Source organism: Piliocolobus tephrosceles, chromosome 2, assembly GCF_002776525.5.
Source record: "Piliocolobus tephrosceles isolate RC106 chromosome 2, ASM277652v3, whole genome shotgun sequence".
Lineage (NCBI taxonomy): Eukaryota > Metazoa > Chordata > Mammalia > Primates > Cercopithecidae > Piliocolobus > Piliocolobus tephrosceles.
The window spans coordinates 52,144,554-52,169,069 of NC_045435.1; the positions used below are offsets into that span (position 1 = coordinate 52,144,554).

At 37.6% G+C, this 24,516-nt stretch overlaps 1 protein-coding gene across 1 annotated transcript in view; it reads left to right on the forward strand.

Moving 5' to 3' along the window:
• The first annotated feature begins 300 nt into the window (after positions 1–300).
• The window catches only part of RAD18 (RAD18 E3 ubiquitin protein ligase), an 82,363-nt gene continuing 58,147 nt past the window's right edge, over positions 301–24,516 (forward strand). Inside the window, exons 1-5 of the mRNA XM_023218566.2 lie at positions 301–438; positions 4,686–4,767; positions 15,565–15,626; positions 16,860–16,930; positions 23,995–24,332. Of these exons, the coding sequence (XP_023074334.1) occupies positions 388–438; positions 4,686–4,767; positions 15,565–15,626; positions 16,860–16,930; positions 23,995–24,332 (604 nt within the window). The 5' untranslated portion in view covers positions 301–387. The remainder of the gene's footprint in view (positions 439–4,685; positions 4,768–15,564; positions 15,627–16,859; positions 16,931–23,994; positions 24,333–24,516) is intronic.

Here is a 24,516-nt window from a genome sequence, read left to right on the forward strand (position 1 = left end):
ATATAAAAACTTCTGTTCAGAGCAGGGACGGACCGTCATTGCGATCAGGGTGGGCGACCCGAAGCGGGTCATGAGCCTAGACCTTGACAGATCTTGGTCTGAATTTGGTTTGACTCCTGGCTATCTTTTCTTAACATTCAACTGGCTCTAGGTTTTCTAACCACTCACTTTCTTCAAGGTAAGGGTGGCCGAAGCCTGGCGCATGCGCAGTACGAGCACCGTGAGCGGCGCCCCGCCCACATATTACTACAACTTCCGGCAGGCTCCGCGCCCGCCTCAGGCGCGTCGCGGGTTGCTGACGTAATGCAGTAGCGCGGGGAATTTCGAGTGGTATTGGAGCGCCAGAGGCTAGTGGGTGGCGGACCCCTAGCATCTTCGCGAGCGACCATGGACTCCCTGACCGAGCCTCAGTGGCCTCCGGGCCTGGCAGTCATGAAGGTGAGTGCTTCGGAGAGGTTGGGAGCTCCCGGGTGTCTGCGAGGGGAGGTCCCTCCCTTTGAGGAGGATGTCCTCGCCTTAAGGAGAAAGGATGAGGCGCGAGCGTAGCCCTGGGCCAGGGTACCCGGCTCTGCTCTGCCACTAGCCGACCGCGTGGCTCTGGGTCTCAGTTTACTCCTCTGATAAGTGCCAAGGATAAGCCTGGTGAGCTGAGGTTGGCAGTCTTATGGAACCAGATATTCTGCGATCCAATCCCAACAATAACATGGAGAAGAGCAGTTATTCTAAACAGTGACATCGACAGCTGATCTTTACTGAAAGCTTACTTTGTGTCAAGCACTAAACAGTGACACCGGACATGATTTTGGGTGGAAAGTTTATCAGATAACATGTATGTAATCACGTAGCCGAGCAGGTAGTCTCCTTTACAGGCTCTTTCATTTCTTCTGATTATTCTCAATAAACCTAGTGCTAGTTTGTTGTGACATACTGCCCCAACTCCTCTCTAGCACACCTTCACTCTTCTCTAACAATTGCTCATCTCTCTGTCTTTTAAACAGAAATCAGGACCCAGGCCCAGCGCTGATCTTGCATTGCATCTAATGATTTCACTTAAATAACATTTATTTTTGTGGCCACTTTCGGTTTTAGCAAGGCATACCAGTTTCCATTTACAGTAGCGGTGGGCCCTGGATTTGCTCAGGAGCAGATGCACTTTGCTGTGCTGGCTAAAAATCAGTTGCTTGGTGTTTCTTCTTGCTCTGTGATTATTTCCGTTTCTGACAGTGGCTAAGGTAGCCTTCTTCTCTTCCTCAGTTTTGTAGACTTGGGGATTATAGTATCTGTCCCACGGACTCATAAATTTGACTTTAGAATTAAGTGAAGGCTAAACCTTGTTCTTCCTGCTGTTATCAGTGACGTCTAGAGTGCTTGCGGACTTGAGATACCTGCGTGACGAGAAGCTGACATTGTGAAATGATCCAGGAAAACTGTAGTTTTGAAGTTGTGGTGGGCTTGGCACCAGGATGCAGTGGAGAAGAGCACAGATATGAGTTCCAGTGGTCCTGGGTGAAATCTCGTCTCTGCCTCTTAACTGTGTGACCTTCAGTTAGTAACTTAACCTCTCTGAGCCTGAATTTCTTCAACTATAAATTAGAGACAAAAATAAACAGTTCATAGGATTGATTAAATAAATTAGTTGATGTATGTGGGCACAGATTCTGCTGTGTATTCCCGTGCTTAATGCAGTGCCTGATACAAAGTGGGTGCTCAAATATTTGCTGCTTGATTAAAAGTATCTGGAATGTAGTAAGCATTCAATGAATATATTTTATTATTATTAGCACTGTGTTAAGTGCTTCTCTCCCCTTTTAATTTGTTGTCATGAAGCTTGACTTGGATAAGGAAAGTAAAAGAGCTCTGTAACCTGTAAAGCTCCTGCTTTGTAGATTTAAGCATACTTTACATATTCCCACAATTTCAGTGTTCTTTAGAGGCGGGCTCCATGTCTTCTCTGACTTTGGTGTCTCACCACAGCACTGAATATAGAGTTTGGCACCACAGAGTGTTCAGTCAGTGTTCAACCAGAGAGTTGATTGAGCCCGTATTTTTTGCTCACGTTAGAATCATGGAATCTTAAGGTTAGAAAACCAGCCCCTTTCAGTATTTTAACCTCTTGTATAACACATCTGCCAATTTCTCACTTAATTTTTGCTTGAACTCTTCCAGGAACAAGGAACTATCAGATCCCAGAAGCAGATCTGACTGAAGTTACTTCTTTTATTGAATAGAAGTTGGACTCAGAATGCATGGTTGCTAACTTAGGATCCACAGAAAGACTTTGGAGTGTCAAATTATTTGTAAAATTTTTGTATGTATATTTTTCTGAGAAGAGAGTCCATAGTTTTCATCCAATTTTCAAAGGAATCTGTAACCCCAAAAACTTAAAGAATATTTTTGTAATTATTACATTTTTCCACCCATTTTCTACTTCTCTCTTTCACTTTCTCTCGCTCTAAAGTAAAGAAATTTTGGGGGATCTGCTGGCCACTCTCTATTTAGGCATCATTTTTTGTTTGGTTGGTTGAGGCACATGTGATATGCACGTTACTGTCTTGGAGTGACATGACCAGAAATTTGAACAGAAATAGCTCATCTGATATAGTGTCAACTTCCACAAATTGTGCTCTACAGATCTTTCAGAATCATTCCTCCACCAGAAGAGGATGGCATAGATAAGAAAGTGTGATGTGATAGACTGGTTCTGGCTTCTGGGCCTGCCTCTGCTCTTGATTTTTGTGTCTGTGACAGCTCACCATCCACAATAATGGAAGATTTTGGCAGGTTTTACTTTAACAAAAATTTACTGTTTTTGGCAGATCGTAAATGTAATACGTGTACACAGTAGAAAAAAATTAAAATTTAGAATAAGATAAAGGAGAAAAATAAAACCATCCATGATTCTACCATCCAGAGAACCAGTGTTTAACATTTTACCTTATTTTCCTTTGGTTTTTATGCATTTAAAATTTGGGACCACTGTGGAGTCAACTTCTTGGGTTTGATCCAGCCAACTTAGGAACTCTGTAGGCTTTATTTTTAAAATTGGGATACTGATGCTGTGGACTTCATAAGATTGCTCTGAAGATTAAACTGCAGAGTTGTTATGTATTATTGGCATAGATTTATTTTCTGATTTTTATTTTCCTATGGCATTAATTATCCTTTGAAAGCATGTTTTTTAATGACTGCCTAATAGTTCATCATATGAACCATTAGTGACATTAGTCTTTTTTTGTTTAAATTTTTAAAATTCAGGTAATAGGTTCACATGGTTCAAAATACACATAAAATAAAAAGTAAAAGTCTCCTTCTTACCATGTTCCTGGCCCTGATCATTATTTATGACTTCTTGTTTATATTCTCATAATTTATTTATATTTACAATGAAAACAGAATGCATTCTTTTTTCCTTTTTGTCTTTTTTGAGGTAGGGTCTCATGGTCGCCCATACTGGAGTGCAGTGACAATCACAGCTCACTGCAGCCTTGAACTCCTGGGCTAAAGCAATCCTTACGCCTCAGCCTCCTGAGTAGCTGGGACTATAGGCATGTGCCACTACACCCAACGAATTTTTAAATTTTTTGTAGATGTGGAATTTTGCTATTTTGCCCAGGCTGGTCTCGAACTCCTGGACTCAAGCAATTTTCGTGCCTTGGCCTCCCAAAGTGCTAGGATTACAGGCAAGAGCCACCATGCTAGGCTTATTAGAATACATTCTTATTCACCTCTTCCTTTAAAAAAAATGGTTGCATAGAATATGTACTGTCTGTACCTTATTTCCTTTTTTTACTTATCTTGGCAATCTTTTCATACCAGTATGAAAGAGAGCATCGTGCAGGCTGGAGTACAGTGGTGTGATGTGGGCTCACTGTAGCCTATGCCTCCTGGACTCAAGTGATCCTCCCGCCGAGAGCTTCCTCCTTTTAAAAAATATTTCTATTGAATGGAATACTATTTTAAACAATTTGAAAGATTTTAAGTTGCAAAAGTAGTTCCTTTCCTTTTGGATTGCATTCCAGGTTGGCACACATCTCTCTTGCCAAGTCGTCCACTTTCCCTTCCTCTGCTTTCACTGCCCCAGCTCTTTCCCGGCTTCCTCATTTGGCTCCATTGTGTAGTACCATGCAGAAAGCACTAGACTGCCAGAAGGGAGACAGGAATTTTGGTCTTGACTTGACTAATGCCTACTATTCTGTGCCTGCTCTTGATACCAGTTTCCTCTTTTGACTAGACAGATTCCAGTGTTTGGCTTTAACATTCTTTGATTTGATTCTTAACCTGTGTGGTGGCAATGGCCACCTTTCACCCAGTAGTGTCTATAGGCTAAGTATTGGAGTCTGAAGAGGAGGAGGCTTGGATTAAGAGCAGGAAGTGCATTAGAAGTGGAACAGAAGTACAGTAGCCTTTATGTGAAGGGATGACAATATGGCACAAGAGTCAGTGCACCATCATCTTTAGTTGTCTAAAGTGATTTGGGCAACCTGAGACTGAATGTATAAGAGTCATATGAGAGAAGTTTTTCTTTATTTATCAAGATCCCTTGCAGTTTATCTGGAGTTAGCTTTTGAATTTGTGTATTTGACAATGAATTTGAATTTTTTTTAGGGGATAGAGAAAAAGTTTTGTGACAAGACTTCCAGTTTTGATGTCTTTCTGATACGTATATATGCATATTTGCATTACAGACAATAGATGATTTGCTGCGGTGTGGAATTTGCTTCGAGTATTTCAACATTGCAATGATAATACCTCAGTGTTCACATAACTGTAAGTATGTTTTGTTCCTGTGAGTTAGTAAATTGTGATTTTTACATGAGGTAGTGTTAATTTAACACCAAAGATACGTGCACATATTTATGTTTCACCTTTAGCTCTTCTATCTTGTAGTTTTTCAGAAGGTCTTTTTCACTGCCTTCCTCTTGAATATTGAAGGTTTTTACAAGGCTTTTATATTTTCTGCCTCGTTCCTCTTTGATATTTTTATGCCTTTTATAGCATTTATGGCAGTAAAATTTTTGGTCACAATAAGTGGTTCTTTATTTGCCAAAGTGCTTTTTGATGTTAAGTTTCAGAATTTTTGTTTTTAATAGGGTAACAGATAGGTGGTTCCATCAAGTAGTACTTGATATAGAATTTCAAAGTTTAAAAATTCTGTAGCAATATTTCCCCAGTGGGAGAATTCTATCACTGGCTTTATTACAGACAGTTTTATAACTTAACTGCTATGTGATGCTGGAAAGACTCATGTTGGAATTTGTTTGTACTTCTCTTTATGAGTCTAGTATATAAGCATTTAAAAATATTGTACCTTGAGATATTTAGTGCATAGGGGTTACCCTGTCATTGTTGAGGAGCTAGACACACAGTTTATGGGTTATTTAGGATATTTAGGTTCATGATCTTTCTTGTCCTCTATTTTTGATTTATCTTGGAAAGTTAAAAAACAGTCAACTTAGGCCTAAGAAATTGGTTTTAGTTGGTAGTAGCTTTGGTGAAAAAGTTTCTGTAGAGAAGACATAATAAGAGGATAACAGTGATGGAAACACGGGCTTTAGAGACATCCTTGGGCTTGACTCTTGAAAATTTGATGAGTAATTACTACCTCAGAAAATGTTTGTGAGAATTAAATGTGCAGAACTCACTGTCTGGCACATTATGAGTCCTTAATAATGTTAGTTTTCTTCCAGACAAGATTCACATTAAAAACCAAGTTAAGTTTTGGAGATTGTTTTAAAATATATTTTAGCATCATCGTTATTTGGGTATAATTTACATGCAATAAAATACATCCATTTGAAGTGCGCATTAAAGTATAAAAGTGTTAATGAATTTTGACAAATGTGTATGCTGTGTAACTACTGCAATTAAGATACTGAACATTTTCATTATCTGATAAATTTCTCCACATCTCAGTCAGTATGACCTCAGCTAGCCATCTGTAGTCTATTTCTGGACTTTTTTGTTCCATTGATCTTAGAAACTTTTTCACCAAAACTACTGCCCACTAAAACTACTTTTTTAGACCTAGGTTTACTGTTTTTTAGCTTTCCAAGATAAATCAACTTGAAAATAGAGGACAAGAAAGAGCATGAACCTAAATAATCTGTAAACTGTTTGTCTAGCTCCTGAACAATGATAGGATAACCCCTATTGCAGTAAATACCTCAAGGTACAATATTTTTAAATGCTTATATGCTAGACTCATATATGTCTATCCTTGTGCCAGTACCACACTATCTTGATTACTGTGGCTTTGTAATAAGTCTTGAAGTCAGGCATTGTAAGTCCTCCAACTTTTTTTTCTTTGGTTCTTTTAGGATCTTTGCATTTTAAATGTATTTCCATATATAACTTAAAATCAGGTTGGCAGTTTCTACCAAAAGCCTGCTGGGATGTTCACTAGAATTGTATTGAATCTAGAGATCAATTTGGGAGAACTGACATCTTAACAATGTCAAGTCTTCAATGTGTGAATATGATATACTTCTCTATCTTTATTTCTCTCAACAGTGTTGTTTGATTTTCATTGCACAGACCTTGCACAAAGAAATATAACTTATATTGACCTTTGGTCTTCTGACCGCACTAAATTCACTTAATTCCAGCATATTTTTTGTTAATTCCTTAGAAATTTTTGCATACACAATCATGTCATTTGTGGGTAAAGACAGTTTACTTCTTCCTTTCTGATCTATACGCCTTTGTATTTCTTTTTGTTACACAGGCTAGTACCTCAAGTACAGTGTTGGAAGTGGTGTGTGGATGGACATCCTGTCCTTACTCTTAATTTTATGGGGAAAGCATTCAGTCTTTTACCATTAAGTATGATGTTAGCTGTAAGTTTTTTGATATTCTTAATATGTTTTCATAAACTTACCAAGTTGAGGCACTTCTCTACTCCTGGTTGGGTGAGAGAATTTTTTTTTTTTTTTAAATCATGAATGGGTGTTGAATTTTGTGAAGTATTTTCTACATCTATGGAGATGCTCATATGATTTTCTTCCTTTAGTTTGTAACATAGCTAATAACATTATTTTTGTTTGTTTGTTTTTGTTTTTTTTTGTTTTGTTTGGGAGACAGGGCCTCACTCCCTCACAGTGGCTTTGTTACAGACTGGCTTTGTACTGTATTCCCCACTTATCTGTGGTTTCAGCTACCTGTGGTCAACTGCAGTCTGAAAATACTAAATGGGAAACTCTGAATATAAGTAATTCATAAGTTTTAAATTGCACGATGTTCTAAGTAAAGCACTGATGAAATCTTGTGCCATCCTGCGCATGAGGGGAATCATCCCTTTGTCACGTGTATTAATATTACATATGCCATCCACTGTTAATCGCTTAGTGACCAACCCAGTTATCAGATTGATTGTTGCAATATGGTAGTAATTGTAACTGTGTTGCAGAACACAGTCATTGTGTTCAAGTAGCCCTTATTTTACTTAATAGTAGCCCCAAAGCACACAAGTAGTGATGCTGGCAATTCAGTATGACAAAGAGAAATTATAAAATGCTTCCTTTAAGTGAAAAGATGAAAGTTCTTAACAAGGAAAGGAAAGAAAATTGTATGCTGAGGTTGCTAAGATCTACAGTACAATCTACAGTACCCCACAAGATATTTTGAGAGAAAGACCACATTTACATAACTTTTGTTATAGTATATTGTTTTAATTCTATGTTATTACTTATTGTTCCTAATCTCTTACTGTGTCTTATTAATAAATTAAACTTTATCATAGGTAAGTATGTATAGGAAAAAACGTAGTATAAATAGGATTCAGTACTATCTGTGGTTTTAGGCATCCACTGTGGTTTATGGAATGTCTCTCCTGTGGATAAGGGGGCACTACCATATAGAGAAAGACCTTTACTAGTCAGCTTGACTGCAGATTCTAGGGGCCTCTTAAGCCTTTTCTGTGGATGTGTCTTCCCTGGACTTGTGATTATAAATTCTCAAGTAGAGGGATTTGATCAGTTTTTTCATTAGCTGGTATTTTTCTCTCTCGTGTGTCTGTCCATGTTATTGCAGGTTCTCCAGAGTTGATGTAAGCCATTGACCTTTTTTGTTTTCAGCTGCCCTCAAGCATCTAAAGTATGCTGATCCAAAGCACCCCAAGTTCAGTGAGACAGAAACTGTCCCCTTAGGCAGTCCTTTAAAAAGGTTAAATGTTGGTCGCACACTCTACTATACTCTCCCTGCCTCCCCTCCCAAGATAAGCCGCAGAGCTGTATCAGCCTCTGTCTGCTGTACTATGGGTCCTCTGGATCAGTAGCAAGCTACCCAGCTCTTTTTTGTTCTTAGCAGACTGCATTCACCTAGAACATGCTAGGTTCATGCTTAGTGAGGCGAGACAGAAGCCAGTCCTATGGGCATCTCTTGGAAAAGCTAGAACATTGGACCATGTTTCCCTTCTTTCTCTCCCCAGGCAGAAAGTTGGGGGTTTCTCTTCCTTGCTGAGCTGGGGGAGGCACAGTGACCAGTGAGTGTGGTACTAGTCCAGACCTTTGCTTTTGTTCTCAGTGGCCCTCAACCAGGTTCCCTTTTCTGTCAGTGTGTAGATTCAGGCAGTTCAGAAACCAGTTTCTCAAGTAGCCCCCACAATGTAAGTGCTTGTCTTCTGTTTGCCTCCCTAGGGATATATGTTCTTTGCTCGCTTCTTCATGACTTATAGCTGTCACTTATGCCATTCTTTAAGAGGAAGTCAGTGGAGGGACATTTCAGTAATGATAATTTTTTAATTTTATGAGCACTTTTTTTTTCACTTGTGAAGTCTCAATATTCAGTAGGCCTTTTCTGCTAAACACCAGTTGTCACAAGTCCCGTCATGTCTAAAATTTGCTCTGGGTCTGTAGTGTTTTAAAGACACAAAGCCCCCAGGGCTTTAGTAGAAGCCAGGTCTGTCATGTTCTGATGTCATCTTGGATTGACTAGAATTGGTGATCCAGAATCCTAGGTATTTATTGCTGCTGCTTAGATTTTTCATGATTTACCATTTTTAAATCATCTTATTTTGTTTTGTTCTGTTTAGGTTTTTGGATATGAGTAATAAACACTACATTTGTAGTTCTGCAGGTACAAAGGTGTGAGTGGGTTGCCTTGGCAGAATGCAGGTCAATTAAATTGATCTAAATTTGTGCTATTAAAGAATATTTTGGGGCCAAGAGGGAGCAGACTTACTCCAACCCATGAAACACCATTAAGTGAGAAATTGTCTTGCTAATAGACTGATATGCTCAAGTGCCAATTTTCTTTGCACTTGTATAATTTTTCTCACTTGATAATGGAAGATGATCAAAATATTTGCTCCTAGATGAAATAATTGGCTTGTGGACACTGATAAATTACCACTATTTAAAGCTTGGCCAGCAATCTTTTTTTTTTCCCTTTTGTGGATTTTGACTCAAAAAATTAATCAAAGATTGTGTAGGAGTAAAAAGCAATTTTTTTTTTTTTTTTTGAGACGGAGTCTTGCTCTGTCGCCCGGGCTGGAGTGCAGTGGCGGGATCTCAGCTCACTGCAGGCTCCGCCTCCCGGGTTTACGCCATTCTCCTGCCTTAGCCTCTGGAGTAGCTGGGACTACAGGCGCCCGCCACCTCGCCCGGCTAGTTTTTTGTATTTTTAGTAGAGACGGCTAGTTTTTTGTATTCTTTAGTAGAGACGGGGTTTCACCGTGTTTGCCAGGATGGTCTCGATCTCCTGACCTCGTGATCCGCCCGTCTCGGCCTCCCAAAGTGCTGGGATTACAGGCTTGAGCCACCGCGCCCGGCCGTAAAAAGCAATTCTATTTCATTTTTTAAAAAACACTGAAATATGAAATGTTCCACTTATGAAACCTTTGCTAATTCAAGAGACAACATAAGATTCTGTTGGGCGTATAATAAACATGTTTGTCTTCTTTTATATTCTCATGAAGCAGCACTGTGAAACAAGACAGAGGAGAAGAGAAATAGTTACACATACAAAAGGTACATACAATTATGCAGAGCTGCACTTCTGGAAATTCTGAAATGCTAGTCTTTAGTTGGAGGGATGTTATTCTCTTATCAACTAACTGTCCCTTAACATTAAAACTGGAGGCAGATGCCAACCTTCTCAGCTTTCTTGGACCTCCTGTTCTTTCACACTGGGAACTGGAGTTTTTGCTTTTAACTGGACACTTTAGATGTTTCTTTCTAAAAAGTTCCTTTTTGCATAAAGTCCTTAAGATTTCATACGACAAGGATTAGTTTAAGTTTTAGAAATTTCCTTTTTATTGTTGAGATGCTAGGCTCTTTTGATGTTTGAAAGCCAACAGATTGCTGTATCTTGCTTGGGATTAGAGATGGCCCCTCTCCCAAGGCTTGGCTGTGTCTGTGAAACTACTGTTTAATTCATTGTTGTTATTATACCGTCTCCCACTCTACCCACACATCTTTTTTGGACTCTCTTGGATGGAAAGACAAATTTCATAGGTAATTTAAATAAAGCCCTCTGGGAATACATGAATTCAGAACTCTTTAGCTGTTCTCCCTTGAATGGAAGGTTGTCATAGTTGCCCACTAGATAATAAGTTATGCTGGTCTGCAGCTTACCAGTACATATTTGGTAGTAGTCTAGTAGACTGAAATTAAGCCTAGGGCTTGATCTACTTAGGACTCCATATCTGGTTCTCTGCATTTCAAAAGAAAAGAAAAGGAAAGGAAAGATATACAAGATTATGCAGAAGAGAAAGCAGCAGCCTTATTATAAAAACTAATTTAAAAGGCACATGTGACCTTATTAATTAAATATTATTTAATTGATATAAGTATACATAATATATAATGTATACTTATATAGGTACAATAGTAACATGTATATATTATATATACACAATATGTTGTATAAGTATATATTATATAGCTACACATAGTACATATTTATATAAGTATACATTATTTATAGTGTATATGTACAGTATATATTTATTATAAACAAATAGTCAGTCCCTGACTTAACGATGATTTGAGTTAGGATTTTTCAACTTTATGATGGTGTGAAAGTGATACACATTCAGTGGAAACCATACTTTGAATTTTGAATTTTAATCTTTTCCCAGGTTAGAGATAGGTATATTAAATACATTTTGGCTTATAATATTTTCAATTTTTGATGGGTTTATTGGGATGTAATCCCATGTTAAGTCAAGGAGCATCTGTAATTTTAAGTAAACATATTAAGAGTATGGACTGTATATTAAAAATACATATTAAAAGTATATTTTTAAAAAGTATATTAAAAAATATATTAAGAGTATGGACTGTGGTGCTTGCCTTTGCCACATATTAGTTCCGTTATCTTTGGCAAGTTGGCTGAGCCCTGTGCTTCATTTTTCTTCTTGTCAAATGTGACTAATATTGGTACCAACCTCAGGGTTGCTGTAAGGATCAAGCTAGTTAATACATGTAAAGTGCTTAGAACAGAGCACATACTAAGTGCAGTGTTTGTTTGAACCACATGAAATTGCAGTATTTGTCCATTTTTGACTTAACCAAAAATGTCAGTTTCATATAATTCAACTTAATAGTAACAACTTACTAATTTTTAAAAAATTGTTGTCGTTGAATCAATATCACATATTAAGGATGTGATTTACTGACCAAAAGCCATTGAATCACTGTGACTGGGGGTAGAGTCTGGGAAACTAAGGTAAAACCAACATGAATCTCCCTAGGTGACTGAGCTGAGCAGCCAGGTTTTAGGATTTCTTGACTTACAGTATTGCTCGGGAGACTCTTAGTATAAAGAGAATAGCATTGGTAATTAAGAGAATGAGTCTGGACAGGAATTTTTGCCTCAGGATGATTCATACCTTGAGTCTCATCCATATCTGATTTAGGTGATATTTAGATGAGACTTTAGATTTTAAACTTTAGAGTTGGTACTGGAATAAGTTGAGACTTTGGGGGCTGTTGAGATGGGATGGATGTATTTTGCATTTGTGACGAACATGAATTTGGGAGGTTAAAGGTGGAATGCCATGGAGTGAATTTTATCCCCCCTAAAGTCCTATGGCGAAGCCCCATTCCCAATGTGTCGGTGTTTGAAGATGAGGCCTTGGGGAGATAATTAGGTTTAAATTAGGTTATGAAAGTGGAGCTCTAGTGATGGGATTAGTGTCCGTATGAGAAGAGATACCAGAGCTTATGGTCTCTCCCCACCCCCTCGTGGGAGGACGCAGTGAGAAGGCGGTTGTCTGTAGACCAGAAAGACAGCTTTCAGCATAAACTGACCATATTGGCACCTTGATCTTGGACTTTTAGCCTCCAGAATCATGAGAAAACAATTTCTGTTGTTTAAGCTATCCAGTCTGTGGTATTTTGTTATGGCAGCTCGAGCTAAGAAATTCTTTCCTCTAGTCTTTTGTACCATTGCTGTCATTCATTTCACTTATGCATAAGCATTCATAAGCATGCATTTTTATATACGTATACATAATAAGCATCCATAATTGAATAGTTTGTTATTATTTTTGTACAAACTGTTATCTGTTAAATTAACAAGAAAAAGTTTTTATTACAGTTTCACGTATTCCTTCTCCAGTACTCTTCCTTTCTTTATGTAGATTGGAGTTTCTGACCTAAATTATTTTCCTCCTCTCTGAAGAATTTCTTTTAGCATTTCTTGCAAGGGAAGTCTACTGAAAACAGATTGCTTCAATTTGTATTTGTCTGAGAAAGTCCTTATTTCTCTTTGACTTTTGAGGGATAATTTCTGAGGGTATAGTTTTAGGTTGGTGATGTTTTTCTCTCAACACTAAATATTTCACTGCACTCTCTGTGTGGTTTGTGAGAAGTCAAGTGTCATTCTTTGCTCCTCTGTAGGTAAGGCCCCCACTACAGCTTCTTTCAAGATTTTTTCTTTATCTTTGATTCTATGTAGTTTCAATTTGATTGGCTGAGGTGTCTATTTGTTTTGTTTTTGCATTTATCCTGCTTAGTGTTCTCCGATCTTCCAGGATGAGTCGTTTAGTGTTTAACGTTAATTTGGAGAAATTATTAGCCATTGCTATTTCTTCTGTTCCTTTCATTCTTCTCTTTCTGGTATTCCCATTATGTGTATGTTACATCTTTCGTAGTTGTTCTACAGTTCTTGGATATTCTATTCCATTTTTCCTGTCTTTTCTTTTCTCTTTGCTTTTCAGTTTTGGAGGTTTCCATTGACATGTCCTAAAGCGCAGAGATTCTTTCCTCAGCTGTGTTCAATCTATTAATGAACCTATCAAAGGCATTCTGTTATAGTGGTTCTTTTGATCACTAGCATTCCTTTTTGAGTCTTCCTTAGAATTTCCACCTTTACTCATCTGTTCTTGATGTTGTCTACTTTTTCCATTCGAGCCCTTAGCATATAATTTTTAAAAATTGCTGGTCCGATAATTTAAACATTTCTAGTATATCTGACTTTGGTTCTGATGCTTGCTCAGTTTCTTCAAACTGTGTATTTTTCCTTGTGATTTTTTTCTTAATAACTGGAAATGATGTACTGGGTAAAAGGAACTGCAGTAAATAGGCCTTTAGGTATGGGCAGAGGGGACACATTCTGTAGTCCTATGATTAGGTCTTTTAGCGAACTTTGCCCTGGACTGTGAATGTCACTAGTGCTCCTCAGTTTTCCCCTCCTTAGATGGGACAAGATAGAGGGCTGTCTACCTGCAGTCTAGAGGGCTGCAGTTGTATATTTCCTTTTTCCAGAGTCAGCTAGGCTCTGATAAAACTCCAGTAGATTAGGCTCTGGTAAAATAGTTTCTCCTGAGGGAGGGCTTTGTTAAGAACAGACTACTCTGGGCCAATGCAGTGGCTCACACCTGTAATCCCAGCCCTTTGGGAGACCGAGATGGGCGATCACCTGAGGTCAGGAGTTTGAGACCAGCCTGGCCAATATGGCAAAACCCCATCTCTACTAAAAATACAAAAATTAGCTGGGTGTGGTGGCGTGCACCTGTAATCCCAGCTACTCAGGAGGCTGAGGCAGGAGAATCACTTGAACCCAGGAGGCGGAGGTTGCACTGAGCCGAGATTGTGCCACTGTACTCCAGCCTGGGTGACAGAATTAGACTCTATCTCGAAGGGAAAAAAAAACAAAAACAAAAAAACAGACTACTCTGACTTATTTAGAAATGGTTACTTTTACCCTCCTACTCCTGGAAGGACTAGGGGGTTTTTGTCCAATATTCACTGTGAGAACTTAGAAGAACTCCTGGAACTAAAACTCACAGAAGTATGAGGACATCCTCCCCACCCCTGCAATGACAGGGTTCCCTGGAGTTTTTAACGCTCAGACTTGCCCGCACTGAGCCGCCAGCAATTTGTCAATTACAGCTCAGGTTCTCCCACTCCAGCACTGATTCCAGCACAGGTTTCTTCTCTGGTTCCCATGGAGGTTTCTGTTTGTGGGTTTCTGTTCCAGTAAGTTGTGATTCTCTGTATTACCTCTGTCTCTCCCCAGTTCGGGGGGAAGCAGTTTGCCCTGTGACCCTGCTTTTCTGCTGGATCTAAGAAAAGTTGTTGGTTTTTCATTTTGTTCAGCTTTTTACTTGTTGTTAGAACAGAGTGGTGACTTCCAAGCCCCTTACATGCCGACTCGGTCCCCTGTATTCATCTTTGCTTCCTAAAAGAACTCAACCTTTTGTCTGTTTTATCCTTTTCATAATGTGTTTCTTTGTTTTTCCTCCTGGGGTGCTCTTACTTAGGTTGGCAAGACTTGCTTATTTCCTGGATATCCATACCATTGAAATTATATTGTCTCTTCTTCAACTAAACAGAATCCTGAATTTATACAGTATACTGAAATTATACTGTCTCCTCCTCAACTAAACAGAATCCAGCTGAATTTGGGCTACTAGTAAATTAGCTTAGGTAATTAGTAAGGTACCATTCTGTTAGTCACATCTGCTTTTTCTTTGACCGGGAGAATATTTTACACTGCCTTGAGTGTTGTGAATTTAGTTTATGCCCATTTTCTGCTTAAATTGTTAGGCTATATTATGCTGAATTATGCTGTAATTGCTTCACTATTTTATTAGCTCCTTGAGGTCAAGAACCTTCCTTTATATATATTGTTCTTAGTGCCTGCCACAAAAGTACTTGTTAAATGTGGGACAGAGGATATTATTTACAGAATTAAGATATAGAAGTCCCTAATTTGATAACCTGGGTATATATTTTTTCTTAATATGTTTATATATATTATTTCAAAATTTATATTTTCAAATGATAAGCAGTAGAGATATCTGGCAAGTTTATACAGTACCCAGCTCAAGTCTTGCACGTATGTTTCCTGTGTTTTGCGGATGGAGGACACAGAGTGATGTATGTTGCTTGTGTAGTTGTGGTATCCTAAGGACTTACAATATTTATGTTTTCCTTTCCTTAAAATGCTATTTAATCACATGTGTAAGTGTGCGTAGAGTAGAGGTACTAGAAATTTAAGCTTATGATGATACACCTTAGATGATGGAAATAGTCTAGGGCTTAAGATTTTATTAGAAGTCACATTCCTGTGTTAGTATAACCTCGGTAACATTATGTTGCACTTTGTGTTTTGCAGACTGCTCTCTCTGTATAAGAAAATTTCTGTCCTATAAAACTCAGTGTCCAACTTGTTGTGTGGTGAGTTTTTGTTTCCTTTTTTGAAAACTTACTGACTGCTGCAAATATTTTTGCTTTGTGTATGTATAAAAGCCTGTATATATGTAGGGTGATGTGTAGTTACTGAATTAAGCTATATGAAAGACACTTTTGGAAAGGACCTCTAAAGTACATGTAAGAAGAGCTGGGCTTTGTTCAGTTTTTTGTTAAGATTTCTGAAAACCTAAATGTATTTTAGGAAGTAAAAACTAATTTTAAGTTCAGGATGTAGCACTCTTTAATTCTTATGACCCATGTTTTTATGGCTTCTAATTTTTAATAATTTCTCACTTTGGTGGAAACTCTGATGGTAGGATTATTCATTTGCAAAGAACTGGTCTAAGTATTTGTGCAGAAAAATATGCATGGCCGTTGGACTTAATCCAGCCTACCTGTTCCCTTAGGTCTTTCCCCTACCAGAGCTTCAGGCAAAACACTAGGAAGTTTGTTGTTATTGTTTCTGAAACTTTTCAGGTAGTGGGAACAGGTGGAAAAGCAGACTAAAAGGGTAATTAAACATAAGTGGGAATAAAGAAAGAAGAGACAGGTGAGGTCTGACAGAGCCGACGCTAGGACTAGGTGAGGAGTTTGGTTAGTTTTGCCTCTCCGGTAGGTACGTGGTGTCAGGGTGTCACTGAACCTTGCAAAAGTATTTCTCTATGTAAGAAATTTTGTGATTTGGCTCTCAAGTCTAAGATCTTTACAATATGTTACACTGCTTTTGTTAAGATGGTCTCATCACTGAAATAAACTGTGTACCATTCATACCAAATAAGTACTGGGTTTATCACTTTTCTTTTGCATTCCTGAAAACCATTCTTATTTTAAAATTCTCCTTGAACACTTAATGCCTCTCCCAATGTCAGTACTTAAAAGAACACTTCTGTTTTTCCAGAGAAATTTTTGAGAAAGCTGAGTGCCGGCATTTTGAAGAAAGATTCTTGCTTATATTAGGTTTGATTGTAGTCAGTACAGAATATATATGATTATAAGAGAAGCTTTGGAGAGCTTTTATCAGACTTCCAGTCAGCAGATACTGATTCACTGTTTTAAAATTTCATATTAGCTTGAGATAAATGAACTTTATTTGAAGGCCGCCTTAGAAGACTTAGTGGAATGGAGAACCTCAGGAGGATGGGTCAGACATTTTCAAAAACAAGATTATGACAAGTTGATTATTGTTTTTGACCTTTTTCCATCTGTTGTTTTTTCTAGACTGTCACAGAGCCGGATCTGAAAAATAACCGCATATTAGATGAACTGGTAAAAAGCTTGAATTTTGCACGGTATGATTTAATTTTGTGACTAACCTCTAACTACTTTTGCCTTTTATATGTGTTCTCTCTTAACTTTGTGCACCTTTGGATTAGGGAATGCAGGGTTGCATATTTTATAGTCAAAGAAAGGAAGTAACAATAGTCATTATTCACACATGGAAAATTTACTAGAGTAAGATTTTCTTCCTTTACTTAACAGAAATTCTCCTGTAGTGTAGAATAATTAAGAGTTAAAATGCAGATTTGAGGGCTTCCTTACTTTTGGGTGCTCTAAAGATACTCCTTTTCCTGCCCAAGCCCTAGAATCAGCCATTTCTCCAAGGAGCTCCTCCTATTGGAGAATAGCATTTAGAGACCAGGATCTGGTGCTGGGTATGCTTGTTGCTACTGGGGTGTCATTGCTTCTAGGCCCTCTCAATGGGCAGAGCTAAGTAATATATGTATATTATGTATATGTATGTACTAACTCATGTATATACACATATCTAATTGATTCTGTCTGCTGTATATTAATCTATTCTTAATCTGATTTATTCAGCATGTATTAAATGGTAGGGCATTTGAAATATGTAATTGCTTGTACTTTATAAAGCTCAGATTTGCAACTTTTATTTCCTAACTGTCAAATGTATGAATGTGTGAAAGTGAGTTTGGTCACGGAAAGGGATATGAAAAGCCATGTTTCAATATCTTGGATTACTTTTAGTTTTAATCATGCAAGTCAAGCAAGAATTTTTATGAAGGACACACTGTGTTTAGATAGTGGTCAGGTGCCCCTGTAGTTAAGTGTAATCATGTGTTGCTTAACAGGGATATGTTCTGAGAAATGTGTCATTAGGCAATTTGGTTGTTGTGTGAACATCATAGAGTGTACTTACACAAACCAACATGGTGTAGCCTACTACACTCCTAGTCTATATGGCAGGGCCTATTGCTCCTAGGTAACAAAACCCGTACAGCATGTTACTATAGCTAATACGGTAGGCAGTTGCAACTCAGTGGTACCTATTAGTATATCTAAACATAGAAAAAGTACAGTGAAACTATGGTATAAAAGATAAAAAATGCCATACACCTTTATAGGGCATTTACTATGAATGGAGCTTTCAGGATTGGAAGTTACTCTGGATGAGTCAGTGAATGAGTAACAAGTGAATGTGAAGGCTTAGGCCATTACTGTACACTACTGTAGACTTTATAAACATTGTACACTTAGACTACACTAAATTTATAAAAAAGTTTCTTTAATAATTAACCTTACTGTAACTTTTACATTTTATAAACGTATACTTTTTTTAACTTTTTGACTCTTTTGTAATAACACGTAGCTTAAAACACAAACACATCATACAGCTGTATAAGCATCTTTCTTTATATCCTTATTCTGTGAACTTTTTTCTAGTTTTAAAAATTGTTATTATTTCTTCCTTTTAAAACTTTTTCTTAAAAATGAAGATGGAGGCCGGGCTCAGTGGCTCATGCCTGTAATACCAGCACTTTGGGAGGCTGAGGTGGGCAGATCACGAGGTCAGGAGTTTGAGACCATCCTGGCCAACATGGTGAAACCCTGTCTCTACCATAAATACAAAAATTAGCCGGGTGTGGTGGCATATGCCTGTAATTCCAGCTACTTGGGAGGCTGAGGCAGGAGAATCGCTTGAACCAGGGAGTCGGAGGTTGCAGTCAGCCGAGATCATGCCACTGCACTCCAGCCTGGTGACAGAGCAAGACTCTGTCTCAAAAAAAAAAAAAAAAAAAATGGAAACACACACATTAGCCTAGGCCCACACAGAGTTAGGATTATCAAGATGTCACTTAGCAATGGGATTTTTTCAGCTCCATTATCATCTAATGAAACCATCACCATGTATTTGGTCTCTTGTTGAACAAAGCATCATTATACGGCTTGTGACTGGATGGGACTTCTAGGCTTGTTGGAACATTCTTGGAGGTACCTTATGTTGCTTTAAAACATATAAACAGATTTCTTTCAATAGAATTGCACATTTCTTTATTGGTTTGCATTCTAAAAATGATCAAATTTAGTACAGTTGTCTCTCAGTCAAGGGGATTGGTTCCAGGACCCTCGAGAATACCAAAATCTGTGGATGCTGAAGTCCCTGACATAAAATGGCATAGTATTTGCATATAGACATGCTCTCTTATACTTCAAATCACCTCTAGATTACTTATAGCCCTAATACAATGCTATATAAATCGTTGTCATACTGTTTTTTTAAAATTCATATATTTTTTATTATTGTATTGTTACTTTTATTATTGAACATTTTTGCTCTGTGATTAGTTGAATCCACAGATGCGGAGCTGGCAGATGTGAAGGGCCGACTGTACTCTGAGCTAACTTCATGTACGTCTAGAGATTGGCTGGTTATTTCCTTAAGGAAAAAAAGAATGGTGTAGTTTAAAAAAGATGGCATACTTTCCTAGATTAAGAAACTTTAAAATTCTCTGATTTTCCCAATTAAAGCTACTTTTTTTCTTAGCATTTTTCACCAGTAAGTTTTTGAAATCTGTGAGAGGAAGGGACCATGCCTTTAAAAGGGATTTGATTGCCTGTTTTTCTCAAGGCTTATTTTTTTCCTCAGCTAGTACTGAAAGCATAACAACTTCCCTGCTAGGATAAAGGAAGCCTTGCATATAACAGCATCTGTTTGTTGAAAGACCTTGTTGAAGGTCTTTGGATTCACAGACCTTTTGGTATAACTTAAAGGGAGGTCATGGAATGGTTGAGCTCTCCTCTGTCCCCTCTCCTTCCCGAAAGGAATACGTGATTTAATTGTTCATTATAGTGGGTGTGGTAGGGTGGGAAGCATTATTTGTAGAGTTGGGATGGTTTATATCGTTTGTTCCTCTCTCTCTTTGCCTTCTTGGAATTGCTGCTGTTCCTAGCATCATCCTTGTGGTGAACATTTGTCATGGGTAAAGTGTTGAGGTTCTTCATTTGCAAACTTAGGAGGGATGAAATTCAAGCTAGTCAATTTCATTACTTGTTTGAACTGTGGTTTAAGATTTATAAGGGAGGAAGCTTAATCCTATGACCAAAATATAAGATATTTATATTGTCTGTCAATTTCATTTCTTGGCATTCTCATTTGTCATTGTCATTTTATGTGCCATTATGATTTTTAAATATTTAATATTCTAAATTTAATAATATAAAAAGGATATTGGAAATAATTTTAGAGGTTTTCAGATACAAGGCTGCATATAGCTCTTATATTTTCATCTGATCTTTTACTTTTATTTTCAAAGAACACATGATTTTTTCCTTGACTTAGTTTTATTTAAAATAATGTTCTTAACCTGTTGTTGAACATTTATTAGAATATTTTTGTGTAAGTGTAGCATCATTCTTAAGTGAATGTTCTCTGTTCTTGTAGTCAGTGTTCATCTCTATTATTATTTTTACAAGTTGAGAGTAGAGAGCATCATTTACTGCTTTTGTTTAACCACCATTAAGGGATAAGTTTTTCTGCAAATACTCCAAGTTTAAGAATTTAAACATTTTAGATGACAATTGAAGTAAAATTCCCTCAGCAACTCACAAAGAGGAAGTAGAATATAATTTCACCTTTTTTATTGTACAGTTTAAAGCATACTGATGTTGAATTCAGGCAGAACTGGGCATTGGTCTAGGCCCTATTAGTTCTAATGTGATTGTGATCAAGATGTTTAACCTCTTCGACTCCTGTTTCCTCATCTAAAAAGATGAGAATAATACTGTCGATGCCTTGAGGATTAGAAATGAAGAGCTATAGTAAAAGATATCCAGCATAATACCTAGAACAAAGGAACCTAAAAATATTCCTATTATTATTATTATTATTATTATTATTATATATTGCCTGTATTTTCAATAGTGTTGATACCCTAAGGTGCTATAAAAAGAATTTGTGTTTGGGTGGGCCTCTGCTTGTTTAGCCAAATGGTTCTAGACTGCTGTTTACATGTTTCTGATCAGAACTAGCATTGCGGGGACTTTAGTTACAGAAGTCTATGGAATTGATTGCATAGGTTTAATGGCTACTCATGTCTACCCAAAGGCCTATTTTGACTCTTGAGTCTTAGCCCCATTCTGAAGAGGTAAGGTTATTGTATAGTTCACAGATGGACAAGACCTTCCTTCCTTCCTTCCTTCCTTCCTTCCTTCCTTCCTTCCTTCCTTCCTCCCTCCCTCCCTTCCTCCCTTCCTCCCTCCTTTCCTTTCTCCCTCCCTCCTTTCCTTTCTCCCTCCCACCTCCTTTTTCCTTCCCCACTCTATTCCTCGTTCCCCCTCTATTCTTCCCTCCCCTTCCTTCCCTTCCTCCCTTTCCTCCCTTCTTCTTGCTCTGTTGCCCAGACTGCAGTGCAGTGGTATGATCATGGTTCACTGTAACCTCAAACTCTTGGGCTCAAGGTATTCTCCTGCCTCTGCCTCCCAATTAGCTAGGACTATGGGCATGTGCCACCGTGTCCACACTGAAGAAATATAAACAAAGCTTCCTTAAATCTGTGGTAGAATTTACCAGTGAAGCCATCTGGGCTTGGAGTTTTCTTTGTGGAAAAGTTTTAAATTATAGCTTCAGCTTATTTAATAGATAATAAGGGCTCTTCAGGTTTTCTGTTTCTTTGTCAGTTTTGATGAATAGTGCCTTTCAAAGAATTTGTCCATTTTATCTAAAATTTAAAATTTATTGTTTTAAAGTGTTCGTAATATCCTCTAATTATCTTTTTTATAGGATTTGTAATGAGGTCTTCTTTTAAGTCTTTGTTTTGGTAATTTGTATTTTCTCATTTATTTCATGTTCGGTCTTAGTAGGGATTAATAATTTTGTTATTTTTTTCAAAGAACCAACATTTGGCTTTGCTTGTTTTCTCCTGATATCTCTTCTATTTCACTAGTATCTGTTATTAGTTCCTCCCTTCTTTGGGTTTAGTTTGCTGTTCATTTCCTAACCTTTTAAGTTGGAAGCTTAAAGTAGTGGCTTTTACTTTTTCTATTTTCAATAATTTTCCCTCCAGGGACAGTTTTGGCAACCTTTCATGCTATCATTCAGTTTAGAATATTTTCTAGTTTTCATTGTGATTTGACATGTGGGGTTATTTAGAAGTGTGGTGCTTTATTTCTTAACATTTGGAGATTTTCTAGTTATCTTTCTGTTGTTGAGTTTCATGTAAATTCTGTAGTGGTGGAATCTATGGGTTGATTTTTTTTTCCATCAGATTTGAAAATTCTCAGCCATTGTTTTTTCTAGTATTGCTGATTTTCCGTTCTTTCTTTTTATTCCTTCTGGGCTTCTATTTATGCCCAATATCTCATACTTTTTTGTGTCTGTCTTTTTCATTAATTTTTCTCTCTGTGCTTAGTTTGGATATTTTCTATTGACCTACCTTCAAGTTTGTATTGTGTGTTGTTATGCTCATCCAGTTTAGATAAGGTATTTTGCAATTGTAGAAGGTTCATTTTATTCTTTTCTTAATGGATTTTATTTGTCATAGTACACTATCTTTTTATCCTTTTTCTTTTTCTTTCTATTTAATGCGTTTATCATAGTTTGAAGTCCTTACCTAGAAATGCTATTCTTTGGATTACCTTTGGGTCTGCTTCTATTGAATATTTTATCTCTTGATTAGTGGCTACTTTTTCTTGCTTCTTTGCATGTTCAGTAATTTTAAAATGTGTGCTGAACATTGTGGTTGAAATGTTGTAGAAGCTGTGAATTGTCTTCTTTTGAAAGATGACACATTTTGTTCTAACAGGCAGTTAAATCACTAGCTCTTCATCTTTGTTCTTTCAAGGCTTGGTATAATGTTTTCTTAGGTTAGGTCTGTTTGAGCTTTGTTTGTATTTCTTCAGTGTGGTCCATTTTTCTAAGGTGTGGCCTTTGTGGGATCTCACTTGAATGTCCATGATCTTCACCAAGATTTCTCAGCTTTGGCTGAGGAACAACTAACTTTCCAGCACTGACCTTTGGAATTTTAATTTACCAGTATCAGCTTCGTAGTGGGTCTCCTGTGTTTTTGTCTAATCATGTGCAGCCCTGGAGATGAGCAGGAATGGATGTGAATTTCTAAGCAGACTTCTGGCATTCCCTTTCAGTAGCTGCCACATGTCAAAGCACTCTGACCCCTCAGTCCTGGCCAGCTTTGCCCAGAACTCTGATCTCTTATTTTCTCTACCAAGTAAGATCAATGTTTCCTGTTTAGACTTCACATTAATACCCAATTCCTAGAAAATGTTTCCAGGGTAAAGTCTTGGAAGAAATGTTGGATTACTTCATGTTTTCTTTTTCAGGCATTGCAGCCTTGTGTTGATTTCAGTCCAGTGCCTACAAAGAGTTGTTTTTTATGTGTGTTAGGCCGTTCTTAGGTTGCTAAGTAATGTAAAGAATGCTAAAGTAAACTTGAGGCTGGGTAATTTACAAAGAAAAGAGGTTTAATTGGCTCATGGTTCTGCAGCTGTACAAGCCATCAGCTTGGCTTCTAGTGAGGTATTGGGCTGCTTACAATCACAGTGGAAAACAAAAGACAGGGGCAGCATATTACATGGTGAGAGTAGGAGCAAGAGAGAGAGGAGGGGAGGTGCCACACACTTTTAAAACAGATCTCATGAGAGAACTCACTCACTATTACAAGGACAGCAGTAAGGGAATGGTGCTAAACCATTCATGAGAAATTCGCCCTCATGATCCAGTCACCTTCCACTAGGTCCCACCGCCAACACTGGGAATCACATTTCAATGTGAGATTTGGTGGAGACAACATCCAGACTATATCCCTATATTTTGTTCAGATTTTAAAGTTACTTATGGTTGGAGATTAGGTCTCATATAAGCTATTCTCTGTGGCTGAAAGCTGATCTCGTTTCATTTTGTTTTATTGACACATTAACTGCTTTTTAAGTTAGATTTATTGCTTTGAGTTATACTAGAAGAAACTTTGGTTTGGTTGTCATTATAGTATAGGTCCTGTATTTCAGACAACAAGGTTAATTGGGAAAACAGCTTATGTCAGTTAATTTGTTATATAAAATTGGATATCTTAATCATCTGTTGTGTTTTTTGTTCTTCAAGGAATCATCTATTGCAGTTTGCTTTAGAGTCACCACCCAAATCTCCTGCTTCTTCCTCTTCAAAGAATCTTGCTGTCAAAGTATATACTCCTGTAGCCTCCAGAGAGTCTTTAAAGCAGGGGAGCAGGTTAATGGATAATTTCTTGATCAGAGAAATGAGTGGTTCTACATCAGAGTTGTTGATAAAAGAAAATAAAAGCAAATTCACCCCTCAAAAAGAGGCAAGCCCTGCTGCAAAGACCAAAGAGACACGTTCTGTAGAAGAGATGGCTCCAGATCCCTCAGAGGCTAAGCGTCCTGAGACACCCTCGACATCCACTTTGAAACACGTTACTAAAGGTAGGAAGTTATTTTCATATGTGGAAGTATGGAAATCTTTTCATCCACATGACATAAGAATAAATAGGCAGCATCTTTGAGGGGGAAGGAATGGTAAAGGACAAACAAGATTTTACCATATCACAAACCTCAGATATTGTTGTAGATAATGTTTGTTTTCTTTCTCTCTCAGAAATAGGAATTC